We start from the raw sequence: 20411 nt of genomic DNA, 5'->3' as shown, positions 1-20411 counted from the left end.
ATTGCAACTACAATTGTGTCAACATGGTTTGTAAACATTGGACTTCCAAGATGGCTGCAAATGGAGTAACAACTTAATTCTCTCTCTCTCTCCCAGTCTGAAAACAAAAACTTAGCGGAGAAAGCCAGTGGACCTAGATTTCTGGTAAATTTCAGTAACTGACTAGTAAGTATACTGCCTAGATGCCAGGAAAAAAAGAAATATAAAGGACCTGGAGGAAAATCAGCTACAAATGTTGAGGAAAAAAAATTCAGACTGGGAAAAGTACTACGGTTGTTCAGAAAGAAGCATTGAAAGTTCCAGACAAGACTTCCAGTAACCTAGATGAAAGTAAAAAGCAGCTACAAGTCTCATACAGACTTGGTTAAAATAAACAAATCCCCAATGGAGTATATCAACAACCTAGATGAAAGTAAAAAGCAGCTACATACAGACTTGGTTAAAATAAACAAAACCCCAATGGAGTATATCAACACAAACAATAATGAGCTGGAAAAAAAATAGAAGAAACTTTGAACAGATATTCACATAAGGTGACAGAACTGCAAAACTCAGAAGCTGAAATGAAGAAAAGGCTGTCTGAGTATGAGACTGCACAAGAAGAGACGTTTCAAAAAATAATACAATTAGAGGACAGAGCACATGTTGTACCAGAGAAGGTAGAAGGAACAAACTGTATTAATTTTATGAAAGTACAAATAAGCAAATGGGCTGGTATTCCACAACAAGAATTGTTAATTGAAAGGGCACACTGTGTATACATTCCAAACCTGGCTAAGGACAGAACAACTTCGATCTTTAATAGTAAAAATTCAATCCTACCAGCAGAAGGAGTCGATTCTAACAAAACTGTGGCAGAAAGACAAAGTACTAAAAGTGGGAGACAGCAGAGTGTTTACAGAGAATGACTACTTATTGCACAACACGAAGAGGAATAAATTTATTCCATTATATAGGGCATGCCAAAAAGCAGGAGTGAGATTCAACTGCTGTACCCAGCTACCCTCAATTTTTTTCTCCCTAGAGGAACAGCAGCATGTTTTGATGCAGTGCATGCTAAGGAAGGAATACAAAAGTTTGTCCAACAAAAATGAACTGTGAAACAGAAGGAGATTTTGCTTCTTGTTCTTCTGGTAATAAAGACAACAGAGAGCCTATGCCAGTGAAACCCTTCACAGTGTTTCGACAGAAACAAGCACAGAAGCTGCCCAGAAGAAACGAGAGTGCACTGGAGATGAAGCAGAGACAGGGTTTGGGAGATGGAGATGAACAGGAACAAGACAAAAGAATCTGGAAAAGATAGACTTTCTTGGACTTTGTTAAACTTGCAGGGGACTCTAAAGCATATGCCCTACTTCATATCATTAACATTTGGAGACTAAAATCAGTGACCTGGAAACTGACAAACGTGGGATTACAAATCAATAATTATATTTGTGAACCAGAACAGAACAAGAAAATCTGAAAATATTGGACTTTTAAACTTATAGGGGACCCTACAGCATATCCCCTATTTCATGTCATTAATGTTCATAAGGGGAAAAAGAGGGAGAGAGTTAACTAAGTAAAACAATTTTTTTCTTAACAGTATTACTTAAGTACTGCATGATTTTCCCCTGCATGTTATAAAGTAAAGCTTTTTCAGTTATTTTTAAGTGTAATGGGCATACTAATGTAAATAGGTGCTTCTGTTTATTCTTTTTATTTCTTTCCCCTTCTTTTCTCTTTCTCATTGTTTAGTTTTAAGAAATGTAGGCACTGCAATGTAAAGAATGGATCTGGTTGAAAGAGCATGACAAAAAGAAAAATTATTGTGATTTTTCTCATTCTTGCATAGGGGAACGACTGTGTTAGTGTTATACAGTAACAGGTTTTGACAAAAAGCAAGTAAATGAAAAAGAATATTGAATTTTATAAGGTCTTTTTCTAGTCAACACCCCTCTATCTGGTTCCCATGTCACTAGCAGACAATCTGATAAAGATATATGGCTTGGAGAAAATGTTTTCTGAAAGCATTCAAGTGTTTCCCAGCTAGGAGAGCTATAAAGATAAGGCAAAGCCAGAGAGCACTTAACAGAATCATAGGCTCTACCATGCGTCTTAGCATGGATAAGCTTTCTTTCTCTTTAGCTGGAGTCTGTGTGGCTGTCAGTCTGGAACTTCTATTCATAACAAGGGGTAAAACTTCAATATTTGAAGATGTATATAGTTTTGTGTGTTATTATTAAGTTAGTAGGTTTTAGGGGGGATTGATTTTGTGTGTGTGTGTGTGTGTGTGTGTGTGTGTGTGTGTGTGTGTGTGTGTGTGTGTGTGTGTGTATGTGTGTGTGTGTGTGGTGTGTATTTTATATGGGGGTTTTCAATAAAACAAAAAGTTGTGCAAGAAATGACATAGGCTGAAATGGCGAGGACAAGAAACAGTTGCATAAAAGATTAACCTGCCAAACAGTGAATGCATGTAACACAAAAGCTGCCACTATGACACTTAACAAAAAAGATGTTGTTATATATAAAAGATAGGAATAATGATCCCTCAAGAATACAATTCTTTCTATAATTATCTTTAAATGCTAATGGTCTCACAGATAAATCCAAAAAAAGAAAGAGTAGTGAACTATATTAAAAATGTAGAATGCAGATAGCTATGCTAAAGGAGAGACACTTGGAAAGAACTGAACATGTGAATTTGATAAAGAAAGTTTTTTGGGATGGTTAATCAGCAAAATACCTGGGGCAAAGGAAGTGAGAAGTGCTTATACTAATTGCAAGAGGAGCTCCAATAGTAAGAATAGTGAAAAAAAAAAAAAGACAATAATGGTAGACTTGAAGTACTAGGGGGTTACTGGCATGCGTTTATATTCCACCAAAAACTGCTATAATAGAGCTAAAGAAAATTCTGGGAGAAATAATCAGCTTTCAGCAAGGAATATTACTTATAGGTTGTTGTTGTATCTTTCGGCTTTTCCCGGTTAGGGGTCGCCACAGCGGAACTCTGATCTGCTAATGATTAGCAGTAGATTTTTATGTAACGAGTTGCCAGCCCTGACGCACAACCTTCAACGAAGGTACACCCATTCACGCATGTCTCCACACAGAAGACGTTTTAGCTGAGAATCGAACAGGACAACATCTTACTGTGAGGCGACAACACTACCGCAGCACTAACAGGTGAGGACTGGAATTTGATTTGCAATGGTGATGTATCTGTGGGGTCCAGAAAAGGAAATATAACAAAGGAGGGTAGATTTTTAAAGACATTTCTGAAAATATTTGGCATGGAAGATGTGAATTCAGTACTAGGAATTCGTAGTGAATTTACATATTACTCCACAAGATACAAAAACGGGACTAGGCTAGACAGAATTTACATTTTACAGGAACATGTACATTTAAGTTGAAGGTCTTGATATGCATCCAATAACTATTTCAGATCATGCTCCAATAACTAAAAAACACAGGGTAATGAAATAAAAATGAGACACTGGTGCTTTCCCACCTATCTGTTAAAAAGACAGGAATTTGAGGAATGGGAAGTGAAAAGTATTAAGAAGCCACTACAGAAGATAGAAACTTCTTCTGAAAGTATAGCTAGGGAGTGGAATAAAATTAAAATGGAACTTAAAAATAGGGCGGAAATAAAAGAAAGGGAGATATGGTTAAGAAGTAAAAAGGATCATTTAGAGCAGGAGTGTCCAACCCGCGGCCCTCAGAGCTCTTCCATGCGGCTCGCGACCCTTAAATTTAAATTTAATTTCACTTTTTTTCCGTGTGTTTACACGTCCGCGTAGTTTTGCTCTTCTGCGCATGCGCCAACTTTCTTTTTTTTACGTATTTCCCATACCAGCGTCTTTTCGCTGGTATGCGCATGCGCGAAAACACCGTTCGGGCTATTTTTAAAAAGAAAAGCTGCAGGAAGGAGCGAGATCGTAGCGTAGACTACAACTAGATAGAAAGTACTCCAGAAAATGCCAGCTAACACGAGAAGGAAGCCAACAATGATTAGTATGTAAGCTAACATAAGTTCTATGTTACTTTGGCAACTATTACCGAGTGAGACAAGGAATGCACCTAGACAGATCACCGAGAAACCTAGTACTGGCAGCAAGTAACGAAGAAATGAAAACAGCATCTTTGAGTGCTCCATTGCTGAGTACGCTTCCTGATTCTCACTGTGTGTGCCCATTCAGTTACAGCCAAGAATATATACACACTTCACAAGAAGGTGGCCTTTGAACAATGACGATGTAAGCAGTTAAGAAACGGTAATCATTAACAATACATTTTGTACCTAAGGTGTTGGTATTTGGAGTTTTTTATCTTTTCTGCCGGAGATGAGTACAGAATCTTGTTCATGCTTCATTAAACATAAATGTAGATCTTGCCCCAGTGAGCAAGCAGTAATGCAGAAAAACAAAATGTTTTAACTAATACATTTTGCTTGGTATACAAGTTTCTCACAGCACATAGTAAGCACTATTTTTAAATTGAGCTAGTTTGGGATATAGAGTTTGCAAAAAGAAAAAAGCCTTTTTCCTATTTTTCTAGTCAGCATTTTTGCAATGATTCATAAATTATTTTATTGAAGGATCATTAATTATTATGCATATCTCTACATATAAACATAGTTAGCAAATCTGAAAAGTACTGCAACAGCATTGTTTACTGAAAGCATTTCTTGCTTTGTAATAGCGTATCACTTTGCCATCTTAAAATAACAGCAGTATTGGATTGATTCTTTTTATTAGATTATATAGTTCTTGAACTCCATAATTATTAGACAACTTTGGTAAATGAAATGTGAAAAAATAAGCAGTCAAAACCTATATGCTAGGTTTTAATGTATATTTTTTTCACAATCTTTGTTACTAGAGAGAGGATTTATTATTTTTTTAGTTTATTTCGTTGTGTACACACCGACTACACTACAACAAAGGTAAGTTACAAGATGTGTTGCTATATAGATTTAATTGCTGGTTTAAAAAGCAAAAGTGTATTAAAATTATTTTTTTTGGCCATCTTAAATATTTCATGTTTCTGAACTACACACTTTACTGTGAGCAACATTGAAATCAACTGTAAATAAAAATGCATTTGTTTCATAAACATTGCTTTACTAAATGTATATTTCTTGTGTTGATGCTTTTATATAGTTTGTGTCTGATAAATATAGCATAATTGTGTTTTACTTGAAATCTGAAAGGTGATTTAAAGTAAAACAAAAATATATGTTGCAAGTATAAAGAAATTAGATCTTCATTATTTTGTCAAGAAGTAGAAGATTTTAGAATTAGATGTTTTCTTCATCATATAAAATGTAGCTTCTAGACTAGAATTAGACTGTTAAAAAATGTTCTTTTTGGCAGACTTTTCAGTTAACTGTCATGTGTCTTTCTTCTGTTGTGTGGTTTTACACTGTGTCAAGGCTCAAAACAGTAAAATCTCTGCATGTTCTTTTTCTTATGCTTCCTGTCAGGGACTGCCTACTACACTGACAATGAAACATTTGTTTTATAAGCATCATAAAAGACTACAGTTGATGCAGAATCCATGCCTTACTTAGACATTACACACTGGATATGGCTTCCTAAGATAAGGGCAGATTTTTGCAGGCCTATGGTAAAGTGTGTGATTTCCTCATTGGCGTATATTATGTAGCATAGCTGTTAACATTGGCATTTCTTTTGTTATGTAAAGAGAAATATTCTGAATGTAAAATTTGCACACTGACTCTACTAGGGAAAGGCAGGGCCTGTGAACATATCACTGGCCATGTGAAGTTTACACTGTTTCATTATTATGTAGAACTGTGCATAGGGTTAGGTCGTTAGGATGTCTGAGGCCAGATATACATTAATTTTGGCTTAATATGCTGTCCTCCAGTTTTTGGCTGTGCATTTATATCTTATTTGACCATTGGCTGAGGAAAATGAAGAAGTGATGGTTTGCTGTCCATTTTATGGTGCTGGATTTTAATAACTAACAAGGCCCTGGCTTACTGTATGAGGTGGGAAGGCGGACTAATGCTGAAAACTATTTGAAAATTTGTTGTTAGAATATGACCTGGTAGTTGAATATTACACACATAATATTTGCTAATAACAACTTGAGGATCTAGTCTTAAAACAGATTACTTGTGTCAATCATTTTTCAAAGTCCTGTCAATTTCCAATAGACTTAGGCTTTCTGTCACAATTTAGAGATCTACAAGTTCAAAGTTTTCATCCATCCAAGCCAGTATCATCCCCATGTTTTCCTGTTCATCTGTTACTTCACTTTACCCCGTGTGTTTTACTGATTATCTGAATGCTTTCCCTTTTGCTTTTTGATTGTTTCAGGTAGTAATACATTTTGACTGTATAACAGCAGTGTTAATTCAGCCCTCTGTAGCTTCCAGGCCACTACGTGTTTTACTTTGGAATTTAATCAATTTGACAGTTAAATCTTCCTTGAATCCTGACCATATCTCTCAACTGTCCAGATTTTTGCCTCATATTTTTGTCTGTTCCTCATAACATTTGTGGTTTTCTGGCAAATACCTGGGATGATCTGAGGATTGAAGTCACTAAATAATGACATACATTTGAGTTTCAGACTTCAAATCATTCAGAAAATGTATGTTAACACAAACGCTGTTACTCTGTCAACTTTCTAAGTTTATAATAGCAATATTTAAAAATCTGTCCCTATTTTGGGGCCTTTGTCCCCCCATTTTGTCAGGCTTTGTCCAGATTTCTTGCACTGTCTGTATGTACACCTTCATTGTTTGGAGGTTATGGGGGGATGATAAAAGGGACTTAGCTTGTGATCACTGAAGGTGTTTGTACTCTCAGCCAGCCATACAGTGAACATTCAAAGATCATATCACAATTGTTTTACTTATTATTTTTTGTTAGCTTAGTTAGGGAGAGCAGGCAAGCATGTCAGCAGAGGAGTATGGCAAGCTGACAAGGAGCCAGTTGGCTGAAATGTGCCAGACTAAAGGACTTGTGTATGCTAACCTGACTAAAGCAGACATGATTGCAGCTTTAGGCACAGCTGCATCACAGAACAGCAACATCGAGGACAATCAGACTGGCTGTGGAGATGTAAAACTCTCAGAAAATGGACAGTTCAACCTTTCCACATGTCATAGGACTTAAACATCCATCTGGAGCTAAAGAGACTTGAGTTGGAGGCCAAGGGTTTGGAAATAGCATGCGCGTGTGTGCGTGTGTGCGTGTGAGAGTGTGAGAGTGTATTTATTAATTTATTCATTGTTCAAAGTAACCTACAATACAGCCACATTAGTCCGCATAAACCTGTTTTTTTTCGGTTTTTTTTTTTTGCTCTTCAGTTAATGTGAGACCTTTTTTTTTTTTTTTTTTTTTTTTTGGTCCTCACCTGCCGTTTGCCCCCAGACCATTGCGGCCCTTGCAACTGAAAAGGTTGGACACCCCTGATTTAGACGAACTGACAAATACTAAAGTATTGCAAAACAGAGGGAATCTCACAGAACAAGTAAGGGAGCAACTACAGAATGCTAAACAAAAAAGGGACAGCCTTGACCATATGCATGAGTTTAGAAAGATTGCTGTTAAGCAACTGTTTCTTGATAACTTTACAACACAAAAACTTAACTTTAACACAACAACTCAGACAAAGGTAGAACGGGTTGTCACCAAGCTTATGGAACCTATTACAAGGAAGACAACTAGGGATCCTGTAGAAATATTTTGGAAATTCTATGAAAGTCTGTACAGAGCAGAGAAATGTACAAATGGAAATGTTTATGGAAGAATTAAATATGCCAAGGCTAGAAGGAGAGAAGGCACAATTATTAACAGTTAGGATAGGAGGAGACGAGATAACTGGTGATATATAACCAATCTAAAAGGAATGTCCTCAGGATGAGGTGATATTCCTGTGGAAGTTTGGAAGCTAAGAGGGAATAACCGATGAAGATCTGGAAGGTTTTGTTTAGCAGTATTTTAAGAGCAAGAGAAGTACCAACATCCTGGTAGAAGGTGTACTACATAAAGAGGGTAAAGATCCATCAGATACAGTTCATACAGACCCATTTCAATAAGTGCTTCTGTCTATAATGGCTAAAAGTGATGCCAAAATTGATAGATATGGATCAATGTGGTTTTATGGAGGGGAGGCAAACATTTGACAACAAACAGACAGTGATGATCCAGAGGGAAGCAGAATGCAAGAAACTACCACTGTTTCTAGTGGGTCTTGATGCAAGGAAAGCATTTAACAGAGTAAACTGGGATTATATGACCAGAGCAATGGAAGCATCTGCATTCCCTGACAAAATTATAAGGTTGATTAGGAGGATATATGAAGGATCAGAGGCAAAAATTAAAGTGGGTGAGGTCCTCTCGGATAATCTCTGCTTGAAAATAGGAACCAGACAGGGGTGTCCTCTCTCCCCTTTTTATTTACATTAAATTTAGAATCACTTGCAAAGAAAATAAGGGGCTGAGAAATTCAAGGACATAATTGGTACGGTAGTTAAGAAAAGCTGGCTCTGTTTGCAGATGACATTATTTTATACGTGATAAAACCAGAAAGAGATATTACAGTGTTGTGGAACATACTGAGACAGTTTTAAACCTTTCCTGGATACAAAATTAATGAAGCAAAAAAAAAAAAAAATAGTGGTAAATTATGTACCCACATACGAACCAGTTCAGCAATATCCATATTTATAGGAACATGATAAAATGAAGTATTTAGGAGTATGGAACAAAAATGATAGTGGTGTGGCAGCTAAGGATATGTGGGAAGAAAAAAGACAATACAAAAACTGAGAAAAGGGAAGCTCTGTTACATGGACATCGATAGTAAGATAAAACAGTTAAGATGTTTTTAGTACCTTTAGTCTTATACACAGATCAGGTATATTTTTTACCAACCAGAGATGTTGCTGATAGCAATTAGCAAATAGCTGAAGGAATTTATCTGGGAGGGGGAGACGGTAAAAATCAAATGGGATAATCTTATTCTTCTGATAGAACAGAGCGGATTAAGATTACCTGAGTTGAAGGGGTATTTCAGAGCAACACAGTTAAGGCTCCTATACATAGCACAAGCAGAAAACTATAATTCAAAGTAGAAACAGATGATGATGATGATGATAATACAACAGGGAGGAAGCTCAACTAACAGGGAGAAACTGGGATTTTTGGATACAGACCTTTACGGAGAACAACTGATTAAATTATTATATTCATAAAGAAGCAGAAGATCTTCTAACAACTAAGCCAACACAGGAATGGAGAAAAGAGATTCTGCCGATAGGGATGATTGCAATTAAGGAAACAGACAACAGGCAAGAGGGGTCTGGAATTTATTGGAGAAAACTGGTATAAAAAATAATAAAAGGTATTGTGAGCAAATAACTAGAGAGGGAAATGTAATTGAACAGGAAGAGGCCAAGAATTTATTTTGACTGCAAGACAGAGATTGCCTTCCCCTATCAAGGACTGATAAGAGTACAGGGAAAGACAAAAAAAAAAAAATAGGGAAGTCCTAAACTAAAGACCAGCACTGGTAAGAGGTTTTAGTAGAATCTAGAACAGAAGCTGCCATTAATAAAGGAAATAATTGGTACAGCATATAAAATATTGCATGATAATTATAAGAATCAGAGAAGATTAGAAAGGATTGGGAAGAGAGACTGGATAAGCAATTCACAAAGAAACAATGGGGATATATACGTATGTCGCCCAAATATGCAAAAAAAAATCTAGAACATTTAGGATTTTTCCTTGGAAGTGTTTACATAGGTATTTTTATACCCCAAGGATACTTCAAATAATTTTTCCTCAGGTAGACAGCAAATGCTGGAAGTGTGAAGGGGAAAAAAGAGGTAACTGGGAACATACTTTCTGGGTATGAAATGAGTTGGCAGACTTTAGAGAGTTCCTGCAGACTGCTCTGTCAGAGAAACTGGATGAGAAAACTGGTATAACTAAGTTGAGCTATGATACAGAATCGGAATTGCCTAGACATACTATAGCCTTCCAAGTCTAACTTGGTGCCTGTCAAAAATCAATTACTAAAAAATAGAAATCAAAGTCTAAACCAACTTTATTAGAAGTAGTGAATGTAGTAACAGAGAAAATACAACTAGAAATGGGATCTTTAGAAAAGGGTAGGAGCAAATTACATAGGAAAATTTGGAATTGTGGGAACAATACATGCAGAGGAGGAACAAGGTTTAAAAGAAGGCAGGATCTGAATAAGCTATGCAATGTTTGACTGATAATGACCGGATACATTAAAAGTGATGCATAAGGTTTGCAACTACAATTACTTCAATATGGTTTGTGATGTATAATATTTGCAACTAAACTATGTCAATATGTTTTGTTTTCATTTTTATAAATGTATGATTGCCTATGTCATAAGCGATTATTTAATAAAGATATTTCTTGTTCTTAAAAAAAAATGTGAAAGTGGCATAAGGTCAAGGGAATGTATTAGTTTTCAGCAGAATCCTGGAAAAATATTTGTGTAAGAAGAGGGCCTTCTAACACAGCACAAACTATTTTAGTCAACTACAGCTGCTGATTCTGAGTAGTCTAAAGGTTTGTCAGTACTTTTCAAAGCTAGTGCAAGCAAAGAACACAACTATGAATTTAAAACAAAGAGTGTAATCTCTCTCCACTTTATGGAAAATGCACATGAAACGTTTGTTAAAATTGAGGCACTTCATCACTTACTGTCAGAAGCAAAGGTTTATGTACAATTTCTTAGAGGTAAATTACTGAATCATGCAAGTGTTATCTTAAATTTTTTAATGCTCCGTGTTACTGTTATTTGAAAAAAAGATTTATTTTTGTTGTCCCTGTTCATGCAAGAACTACCAGGTTAAAATGAAGCAAACTATGAGTAGCAGTCTCTGTCCAATTATATTAGTACTGTGATGATTGATGTCCCCGTTTAGCTGCTGTATTTTCAAAGGTGCTCTTTTCATCATAAAATATGCATGTCAACAAGCGGACCTTGCAGTGCAATATTTTTATATTGTATTTTACTTTAATTACCAGTAGAAAGTTTCACAAATTATTAAAAGTAATACAGAACGCTATGGATCAAGTAGCATAGCACCGGCAAACTGCTTAAATGCTTTTCTATGGTATGTGGAAAGCTGTGGGATATACCATTTTTTGTATCATTTCATGTTTATAAGGAATGTGAAGGGGGTTTCCACCAGTGTAACAGCGACTTGCCTCACATCCGTGGACTAGCAACACATACCTATAGAACAGGAAACATACACATGTTACAGTTCAAAATACAATCCAGTTTAATTTTGGTTGCAGGACCATGCACTTGGGGGGGTGGCTGCTACCTCCCTCTCCATCCACTAGACAAAAAAATAAAGTTACACATTTTGTATGGACATTTAAAAAAGTAGAATGGGGGGATTCAGCACCCCTCATATGCATGCATAGACATCAACTGTATAGATTAGAACACATTGAGATGCTAATAAACAAGCACCACCTGTGTGGCTCTGACATCAATGGATGGTGAGTTCTTGCTGCCCATTGAAACAGCAGTAGCAGCATTAGTAAGGGGTTGGAATTAGGGTTAGAGAATGGGTTTTAAAATAAGGACTACAGAGGTTAATTTAAGTTTAGGGACGGGATGAAAAAGAAACAGTTCAGCTAAGTTTATAGTTAACTACCATTCTGCATCAGGTGTGCTTGATCGGCAGCCGCATTGGGCTGTCAGGTTATATATATATGTAGATATAGATATATATATATATATAGATATAGATATATATATATATATAGATAGATATATAAAACCGCTTAAATATCAAGCATAAATAACCAAAGTACATGTACTCCATGCTTTAATATCCACCTATTCAGATTTACTATCCTTAACTGAAACATGGTTAAAACCCACACCACCAAACAGCGAGTCCCTCCCACCTGGGTACAACGTATTATGAAAAGATAGACTATCCAAAAAAGGGGGTGGGGTAGCATTACTTTACAAAAACAACTTAAAAATGTGTACTGTTAATCCTACAATCTCTTCCCTCAATACTTCTGAACTTCTCCTAGCCAAACTCAAACTTAGTGACAAAAAAAAAAAAATCAATGTTATCACTGGCTATATACGACCAGGCAACAACACTCCCTCCATAGAATCCCTCCTACACTGGGTTAACCAAAATCTTCCTCAAGAAACCATCATCCTAGGTGACTAATATTGACTGGAACACTTGCTCAACCACTAACCCCACCAACCATATTAATCTCTAAAGCTTCTCCCAAGTCATTCAATCTAGCACTACGCTAGGAAATGCTACAAATCAAAGAAAGTTTCCTAGATTGGATCTTGATAATAAGACCAGTACTCCATACTAAGCAGGAGTCCTTCCGGACACCCTCAGTGACCACCAACCCACCTTCTTACTAAAATACAAAATCCATGCCAACTCTACCCCATTAATACAAACTACCCGGAACAAAAATAACTTTGACCCACACAAATTCAAACTTGAACTAAAATACCATAACTGGAACATACTAAAAGAAGTACCTCTAGAAGTTGTTGTAATCCAATTCAACAACACTTTCCTAAAAATCCTAGATGCCCATGCCCCACCTCGTACCACAAAACTCAAAATGAATACTGCCCCCAGATCACCAAAGAGACTAAAAATATGATTTCTCAAAGGAATAGAGCTTGGCATCACTGGAGAGGCACAAAAACTACAGCAACTAGAGAACAATTAAAAAAAACTTGGAAACTAAACCAAAAAAATTATTCTCCAGGATAAAAATAATTATTTATTTCCTACATCTGCAAAACAGGCAACAAAACAACCCCCAAAAAATTCTGGGCAGGAATAAACAAACAAACTACTTCACCCCGGCAAACCCTCCTCCCCATCGCCAACCTCCACTGGTGAAATCACCAACATACCTGAATCATTCAACAAATACTTCATAGAAACCATCTCTAAACTAGTTCAACAACCCACTACTACTACTACTACCACCACCACCACCAATATCCCCAAACCTGCAGTCAGTCCCCAAACTGCCTTCCAGTTCCAACCCATCTCTACCATCATCATAGTCTTTCAGCTGTTCCTGTTAGGGGTCGCCACAGTGGATCATCTGTTTCCATTTCTTCCTGTCCTCTGCACCGTGCTCTGTCACACCAACCACCTGCCATGTCCTCTCTCACCACATCCATAAACCTTATCTTAGGCTTTCCTCTTTTCCTGTGACCTTCATTCTTAACGTCTTTCTCCAAATATACTCAGCATCCCTCCTCAGCACATGTCCAAACTAACATAATCTTGCCTCTCTGGCTTTGTCTCCAAACCTTCCAACCTGGGCTGACCCTCTAATATACTTATTCCTAATCCTGTCCACCCTTGTCACACCCAGTTCAAATCTTAACATCTTTAACTCTGCCACATCCAGCTCAAACTCCTGCCTTTTTGTCAATGCCACTGTCCAACCCATCTAACATAGCTGAGTCTCACTACCCTCTTGTAGGACCTTCCCTTTCACTCTTACTGGTACTCGTCTGTCACAAATCATGCCCGGCACTCTTCTCCACCCACTCCATCCTGCCTGTACTCTCTACTTCACCTCTTTTCCACGCTCACCATTATTCTGAACTATTGATCTAAAGTATTTAAACTCATCTACCTTCGCCACTTCTACTCCTTGCATCCTCACCATTCCTCTATCCTCCCTCTCATTCACACACACATATTCTGTCTTAGTCCTGCTGACCTTCATTCCTCTTCTCTCTAGAGCATATCTCTAGGGTCTCCTCCACCCGTTCCCTACTCTCACTACAGATCACAACATCATCTGCAAACATCATAGTCCACGGGGAGTCCTGTCTGATCTAGTCTGTCAACCTGTCCATCACCATTGCAAATAAGAAAGGGCTCAGAGCTGATCCTTGATGTAATCCCACCTCCACCTTAAACGCATCCGTCACTCCCACCACAGACCTCACCGCTGTCACACTACCCTCATACATATCCTGTACCACTCTTACATACTTCTCTGACATTCCCGACTTCCTCATACAATATCACAACTCCTCTCTAGGCACCCTGTCATATGCTTTCTCTAAGTCTACAAAAACACAATGCAACTCCTTCTGACCTTCTCTGTACTTCTCCATCAACACTCTCAGAGCAAACATCACAACTGTAGTGCTCTTTCCTGGCATAAAACCATACTGCTGATCACTAATCATCACGTCCCTTCTTAACCTAGCTTCCACTATTCTTTCCCATAACTTCATGCTGTGACTAGTCAATTTAATCCCTCTGTAGTTACTACAGCTCTGCACATCACCCTTATTCTTAAAAATCAGTACCAAAACACTTCATTCCTCAGGCATCCTCTCACTTTCCAAGATATCATTAAACAATCTGGTTAGAAACTCCACTGCCATTTCACCTAAACACCTCCATGCTTCCACAGGTATGTCATCTGGAGCAACAGCCTTTCCATTCTTCATCCTCTTCATATCTTCCTTACTTCCTCCTTGCTAATCTGTTTCACTTCATGATTCACTATCCCCACATCATCCAACCTTCTCTCCCTCTCATTCTCTTCATTCATCAACCCCTCAAAGTACTCTTTCCATCTGCTCAACACACTCTCCTCACTTGTGAGTATGTTTCCCTCATTATCCTTTATCATCTTTACCTGCTGCACATCTTTCCTAGCTCGGTCCCTCTATCTAGCCAATCGGTACAGGTCCTTTTCTCCCTCCTTAGTGTCCAACCTTTCATACAGCTCTTCATATGCCTTATCTTTAGCCTTCGCCACCTCTCACTTTGCCATGCACCTCATCTCCTTGTACTCCAGTCTACTTTCTTCATCTCTCTGACAATCCCACTTCTTCTTTACCAACTTCTTTCTCCTGTATACTCTCCTGTACTTCCTCATTCCACCACCATGTTTCCTTGTCGTCCTTCCTCTGTCCAGATGTCATACCAAGCACCTTCCTAGCAGTCTCCCTTACTAGTTCTGCTGTAGTTACCCAGCTATTTGGTAACTCTTCACTGCCACCCAGTGCCTGTCTTAACTCTTCTCTGAACTCCACCTCACAATTACCCTTTTACAATTTCCACCATTTGATCTTTGGTGCTGTCCTTACACTCCTCCCCTTCTTGATCACCAACGTCATCCTACAAACCACCATCATATGCTGCCTAACTACACTTTTCCCCGGTCACCACTTTACAGTCTCCAATCTCCTTCAAACTGGCCCTGCTACATAAGATATAATCCACCTGTGTTGTGTGCATCTTCCTCCACTCTTGTATGTCACCCTATGCTCCTCCCTCTTGTTAAAATACATTCTCACCACAGTCATGTCCATCCTTTTCACAAAATCCACTACCATCTCACCTTCTGCATTCCTTTGCTTAACACCATACTTACCAATCACTTTCTCATCCCCTCTGTTCCCTTCACCAACATGCCCAATGAAATCTGCTCCAATCATCACTCTTTCACCCTTGGGTACAGTCATCACAACTTCATCCAACTCACTCTAAAATTTTTCTTTCTCATCCATCGCACACCCAACTTGTGGAGCATATGCACTAACAACATTCATCATTACACCATCAATTTCCAGCTTTATAAACATCACTCTATCCGACACTCTTTTCACCTCAAAAACACTCTTAGCATACTGTTCCTTCAGAATAACTCCTACGCCATTTCTCCTCCCATCCACACCATGATAAAACAATTTGAACCCACCTCCGATACATCTTACCTTACTCCCCTTCCATCTGGTTTCTTGCACACACACTATACCAACCTTCCTTCTGTCCATCATATAGGCTAGCTCTCTCCCTATACCAGTCATACTGCCAACATTCAAAGTTCTGACCCTCACTACCACAGTCCTAGCCTTTCTCCTCTCTTCCTGCCTTCGGCCATGCCTTCTCCCTCTTCTCCTCCTTCGGCCAACAATAGCCCAATTTCCGCCAGCACCCTGTTGGCTAACAGTACTGGTGGCAGTTGTTGTTAACCTGGACCTCAACCGATCTGGCATGTAAATATTTTTTGCTGTCCGCATGAATGATTTGGCTAGGTTGTACACCAGATGCCCTTCCTGAAGCAACCCTCCCCATTTATCCGGGCTTGGGACTGGCACAAAGAAATGCACTGGCTTGTGCCATACCTACTTAATAACCAACTTCTCTCTTCTACCTAGCATGGATTCTGCCCTGCCCACAGTACAACCACAGCCTTTCTTTCCTTTGCAAACCTCATCAACCAAAACAGGCACTTAAGCAAACTAACATCTGCCATATTCTTGGACCTTTCAAAAACCTTCGATATGGTCAATCATCCCAAACTACTCCACTGCGTTACTAATCTTGACCTTGGTGATCATACACTAGCCTGGTTCCAAAACTATCTACATGGTAGACAACAAGCAGTTTGATGGGACAACAACCTATCCTCACTGCTACCTATTACCACAGGAGTCCCACAAGGGTCCGTTCTGGGACCCCTTCTATTCTACATCTTCATTAATGATCTCCACAGCATATGCCAAGATGCAACAGTTATACAATATGCTGATGACTCGACATTAGTCTGCTCAGCTAATGACTCACACAAACTCTCCATTACCGAAAAAGCCTTCCAAATTATAAAAACCTGGTTTCTTAAACTCCTATTATTTAATCCCAAAAAGACTAAACTGTTGCTATTTAAACCAAACAAATCCATCTCAATGCCCAACGCATTCAATATTGTGTCCAGAGATGGGAATATCACATCTCTCCGGACACTCATACTACACTGCTAGGCGTGACCATTGACAACAACCTCAAGTTTGATCTATGTATAAATCAAACTATTAAAACCATTCACTAAAAACTGAGCAGTCTTTATAAAAACAAACCATTTCTAACCCAACCTGCCTGAATAACCATAGCTCAAACCCACCTTTTCTCCACACTATTCTACGCCACTCCCATCTTCACCAACCTAGCCAAAACTGAAATGGCCAAGCTTAACATCTGCTACAATCAAATTGCCAAATTTGCTACTGATGTCCCCAACTATACCCACCACTATCATTCGCTAAATCAACTTAACTGGCTTGAATTCCCAAATCTCCTCTCATTCCATCCGCTTTCTTTTGCCCAGAAACTCCTACTTCCTGAACCCCCCCCAGCACTATCTAATCTACTTAAACTAGAAACTAATACCAGACAACTTCGCTCTAGTGATAAAAGACTAATCAAGGTGACTAAAAGCAATAACACAGCAGGTGACTCCCTCTTCCCTAACTGCATCGGTAACATTTGGAACTCATTACCTTCTATTACCTCAGCCAACTCAATGGTTGCATTCAAAAAGCTACTAAAAACACCAAAAACTTGCATGGCCATACCCTTGCTACCCACCAGGTTGACCCATATCATACACACCCTCTGACCAACTCTTGTGCCCCTTTTCACTTCTATCCCTTCAAGAAAAATCGTGACTCCTCCTTATAGTGCCATACCTGAGAACACTCACACCAACAGTCAGCAATTACACACAATCCAACTTTAAAGCCAAGCACATCTCACAAAACTAACCCTAACATCCACACCAAACCCCCTTTTACTTTTGTCTCAATCAATGTTATTACTGGAAACCAGAACATTCTAAGTAATACTTTACTCTAACTTAAACTATGGAATTTTGTTAAAACTTGTGACTACCAATGAAAATTGTACTTTGTAACTTTAAAATTATGGAATCTTGTTAAATCACATGTTTTCCTATGAATACTTGCTTGCTATGTCGAAATCTCATAGTTCTTTGTTCTTAATCTGTGGAGCTTTTCTCCCCAGGCCTCCGCTGAAAATGGACATGTATCCAGTCAGACTCTCCCAGTCAACAAATGTAAAATAAATAAATAAAAAAATAAAGTCAAACAACAATAAAACAGGCTCAGTAACAACCTCTGACAGTAAATATCAGTTACCATAAAGATGTCTGATCAGACCAACTTCTGTTTTTGTAGAGCCTTTAAGGAAAAAACGATTTACTGAACACTTAGATAAAATAAGGTTCTTTTATTCAACAATTCCAAGACAGGTAAGCGCTTTCACCAAGATGGCTTCTTCAGACCTCAGTAATGTTACACAATTGAAAAGCCTCTCTATTTATATATAAATCAATTAACTCACTAATCAACGTCTTAATTAGGGAGTGGAGATATCACCTCATTTGGGCTATACATAAAAACCTTGAAGAATCTATCTTAAAAACTCATTATAAAAAAGTATTCACTTTGAATATACAAAACCATGTAAATAAAACTCTACATGAAGCATACAGACACATATATAAGTAGAATACATGTAAGGGGATATAATATTGTATCACAAGTCTATGGGTGTACTGAAAGCCTACCTAGTTTGGTATGGTTGCACTTGGGCAAGATTTGCTACTTTGCATCTAGGGGTTGCTCTTCGTAACAGACATAGCTCTCAACTGAATGTGGGCAAATTTCAAAAGAATCAGGGATAAATCCAGAAATAATCAGGGACGCTTTTTAAAATTTTAGTACTGCCAACCTTAGAAGTTGACAGAATATGAAAATGTGAATTACTATATATTTTCTGACATAAATGAAATGGATAACACTAATTATTGTCATTATTAAACACAACTCATTCCCATTTCTCCAGGTCACCATTTAAGAGGAATTCCATGTATTAGTCAACAAGCAATGTGCGCAAGATGTCAGTCATGCATTACTTTACTACATCACAACTATTAGGCATATCAATTCACTCTAGCCACGCGTGCAAAATGTCACTCATGCATTACTTTACTACATCACAACTATTAGGCATGTCGATTCACTCTGGCCACGCTCATTCCTGCTCGAAACGGCTGGTTGGTTAAGACGGCAAAACAAAGCCAGAATTAAGAGGGTCAGAGCTAAATTTTGAACACAGCTTAGGGACAGTTGAGAGGTATGACAGCAATTCTTAATGTAAGGCATTGTTTAGTCATCTTAATCCTCATTATTTTGACAAAAAAAAATAATTTGCGTTACAACAGACAGAACAAAATTCTGAAGCAAAATCATCAACAGTCGAAAGCTGTGATTCCACCTACTTGCTAAAAGCAACATTCCAGAAAAGTAACTCAATCACTTCAACAAAAAAAGTTTAACGCAGCTGTGGACAAACCGTTAATTGTACATACTGAAACTAGAATGTCATTTGCACCCGCACTAACACAATATAATTCTATTAATAAGCTTCGCACTTTATAATACTCTTACTGTGTCTTACGGCACTTTAAGTTAGAAACACCATAACAACTCCACATAAAGAGCAAATGTTACCAAAGATGCAGCACAAACAGTGCAGTTATACTAATACAAAATATATATATATATATAAAACATGATGAGTTCTCAAAACAAATGTATTTAAATGCTTACTGAAATTAGAATGTGTAGTCTTTCCTCTCGACATGCTCTCTACGTATATTTACTGTACCACTGTGCTACACTGTTTGGGGGTCCTCTGGCAAACAAGCCGTGCGTAAAGCGTTCCGTGATGAAGTAACTTGTACAAGTATTCCAAGGAAGAACCAGCACGTTCTAACCTATGTGGTAGGTTCATTTCTAGTGGAACGCTGTTTGTGACCAGATTTGTTTGCTTGAGTGCACCCAGCAAAGAGGGCAAAAGTAGTGGGAGTACGGTGTGTTGTTGAACCAGTCGTAACTTGGATTCTGCGCATGCCGCGCAATTTTTAAAGGCAAGAAATTTGGACGGGGCAATCCCCTAAATCCATCCATCATCCCTTTCTCCCATGTCAGGGTGTTCCTTAAACCTCATCCATCCACCCTCAATCCCTTTGTCCCACGGCAGGGTGTCACTTCAACATAACAATCATCTCGAGCCAAGGTTTACACCGACTGGTGGCTAGCCCTGCCGCGGTAGTTTAGCCGTACCACTCACTCGCACCTACGGCCAATTTAGACCGTCCAGTCCACCTACTGCGTGTCTTTGGAATGTGGGAGGAAACTTGGCATTTTTAAATTATTGCTGTTATGAACTCAGAAAGTTATTAGAACATACCTCTCAAAGTCTCAACTCTCGTAGTACAAGAAATCTGGACAAAGCCACAAATGGTGGAGGGAGCCCAAAATAGAGACAATGTTTAAATATTTATCCTATAAACCTAAGACAATTGATAAGAAGGATAATAGGATTTGCAGTTGCGTGAGTTTTCTGAAGGGCATTAAACCCGAAACTTAAATGTTTACCATTATTTTTCGCCGTCAGCCTTCAATGATTTGCCAGAAGCAACCAATTTAACGAGGAACATGGCAAAATTGGGGATTCTGTGTAACTCTGG

The 20411-nt window shown here is 38.3% G+C and overlaps 1 protein-coding gene across 3 annotated transcripts in view; it reads right to left on the bottom strand.

Annotated features, from left to right (window-relative positions):
• CCDC97 (coiled-coil domain containing 97) overlaps positions 1–19985 on the bottom strand; it is a 745255-nt gene extending 725270 nt beyond the window's left edge. For 2 of the 3 annotated variants that reach the window (XM_044077722.1, XM_044077637.1), the window contains exon 1: positions 19489–19985. Coding sequence is in view for 2 of the 3 variants with exons in the window: in XM_044077637.1 (XP_043933572.1) it covers positions 19489–19522 (34 nt within the window). In the remaining variant the exon portion in view is untranslated. The remainder of the gene's footprint in view (positions 1–19488) is intronic. The other variant, XM_044077557.1, reaches the window with a different exon arrangement.
• Positions 19986–20411: the final 426 nt, after the last annotated feature.

Source organism: Protopterus annectens, chromosome 1.part0, assembly GCF_019279795.1.
Source record: "Protopterus annectens isolate FY-2018-M chromosome 1.part0, PAN1.0, whole genome shotgun sequence".
Lineage (NCBI taxonomy): Eukaryota > Metazoa > Chordata > Ceratodontiformes > Protopteridae > Protopterus > Protopterus annectens.
This window is presented reverse-complemented; position numbering and strand designations above follow the sequence as displayed.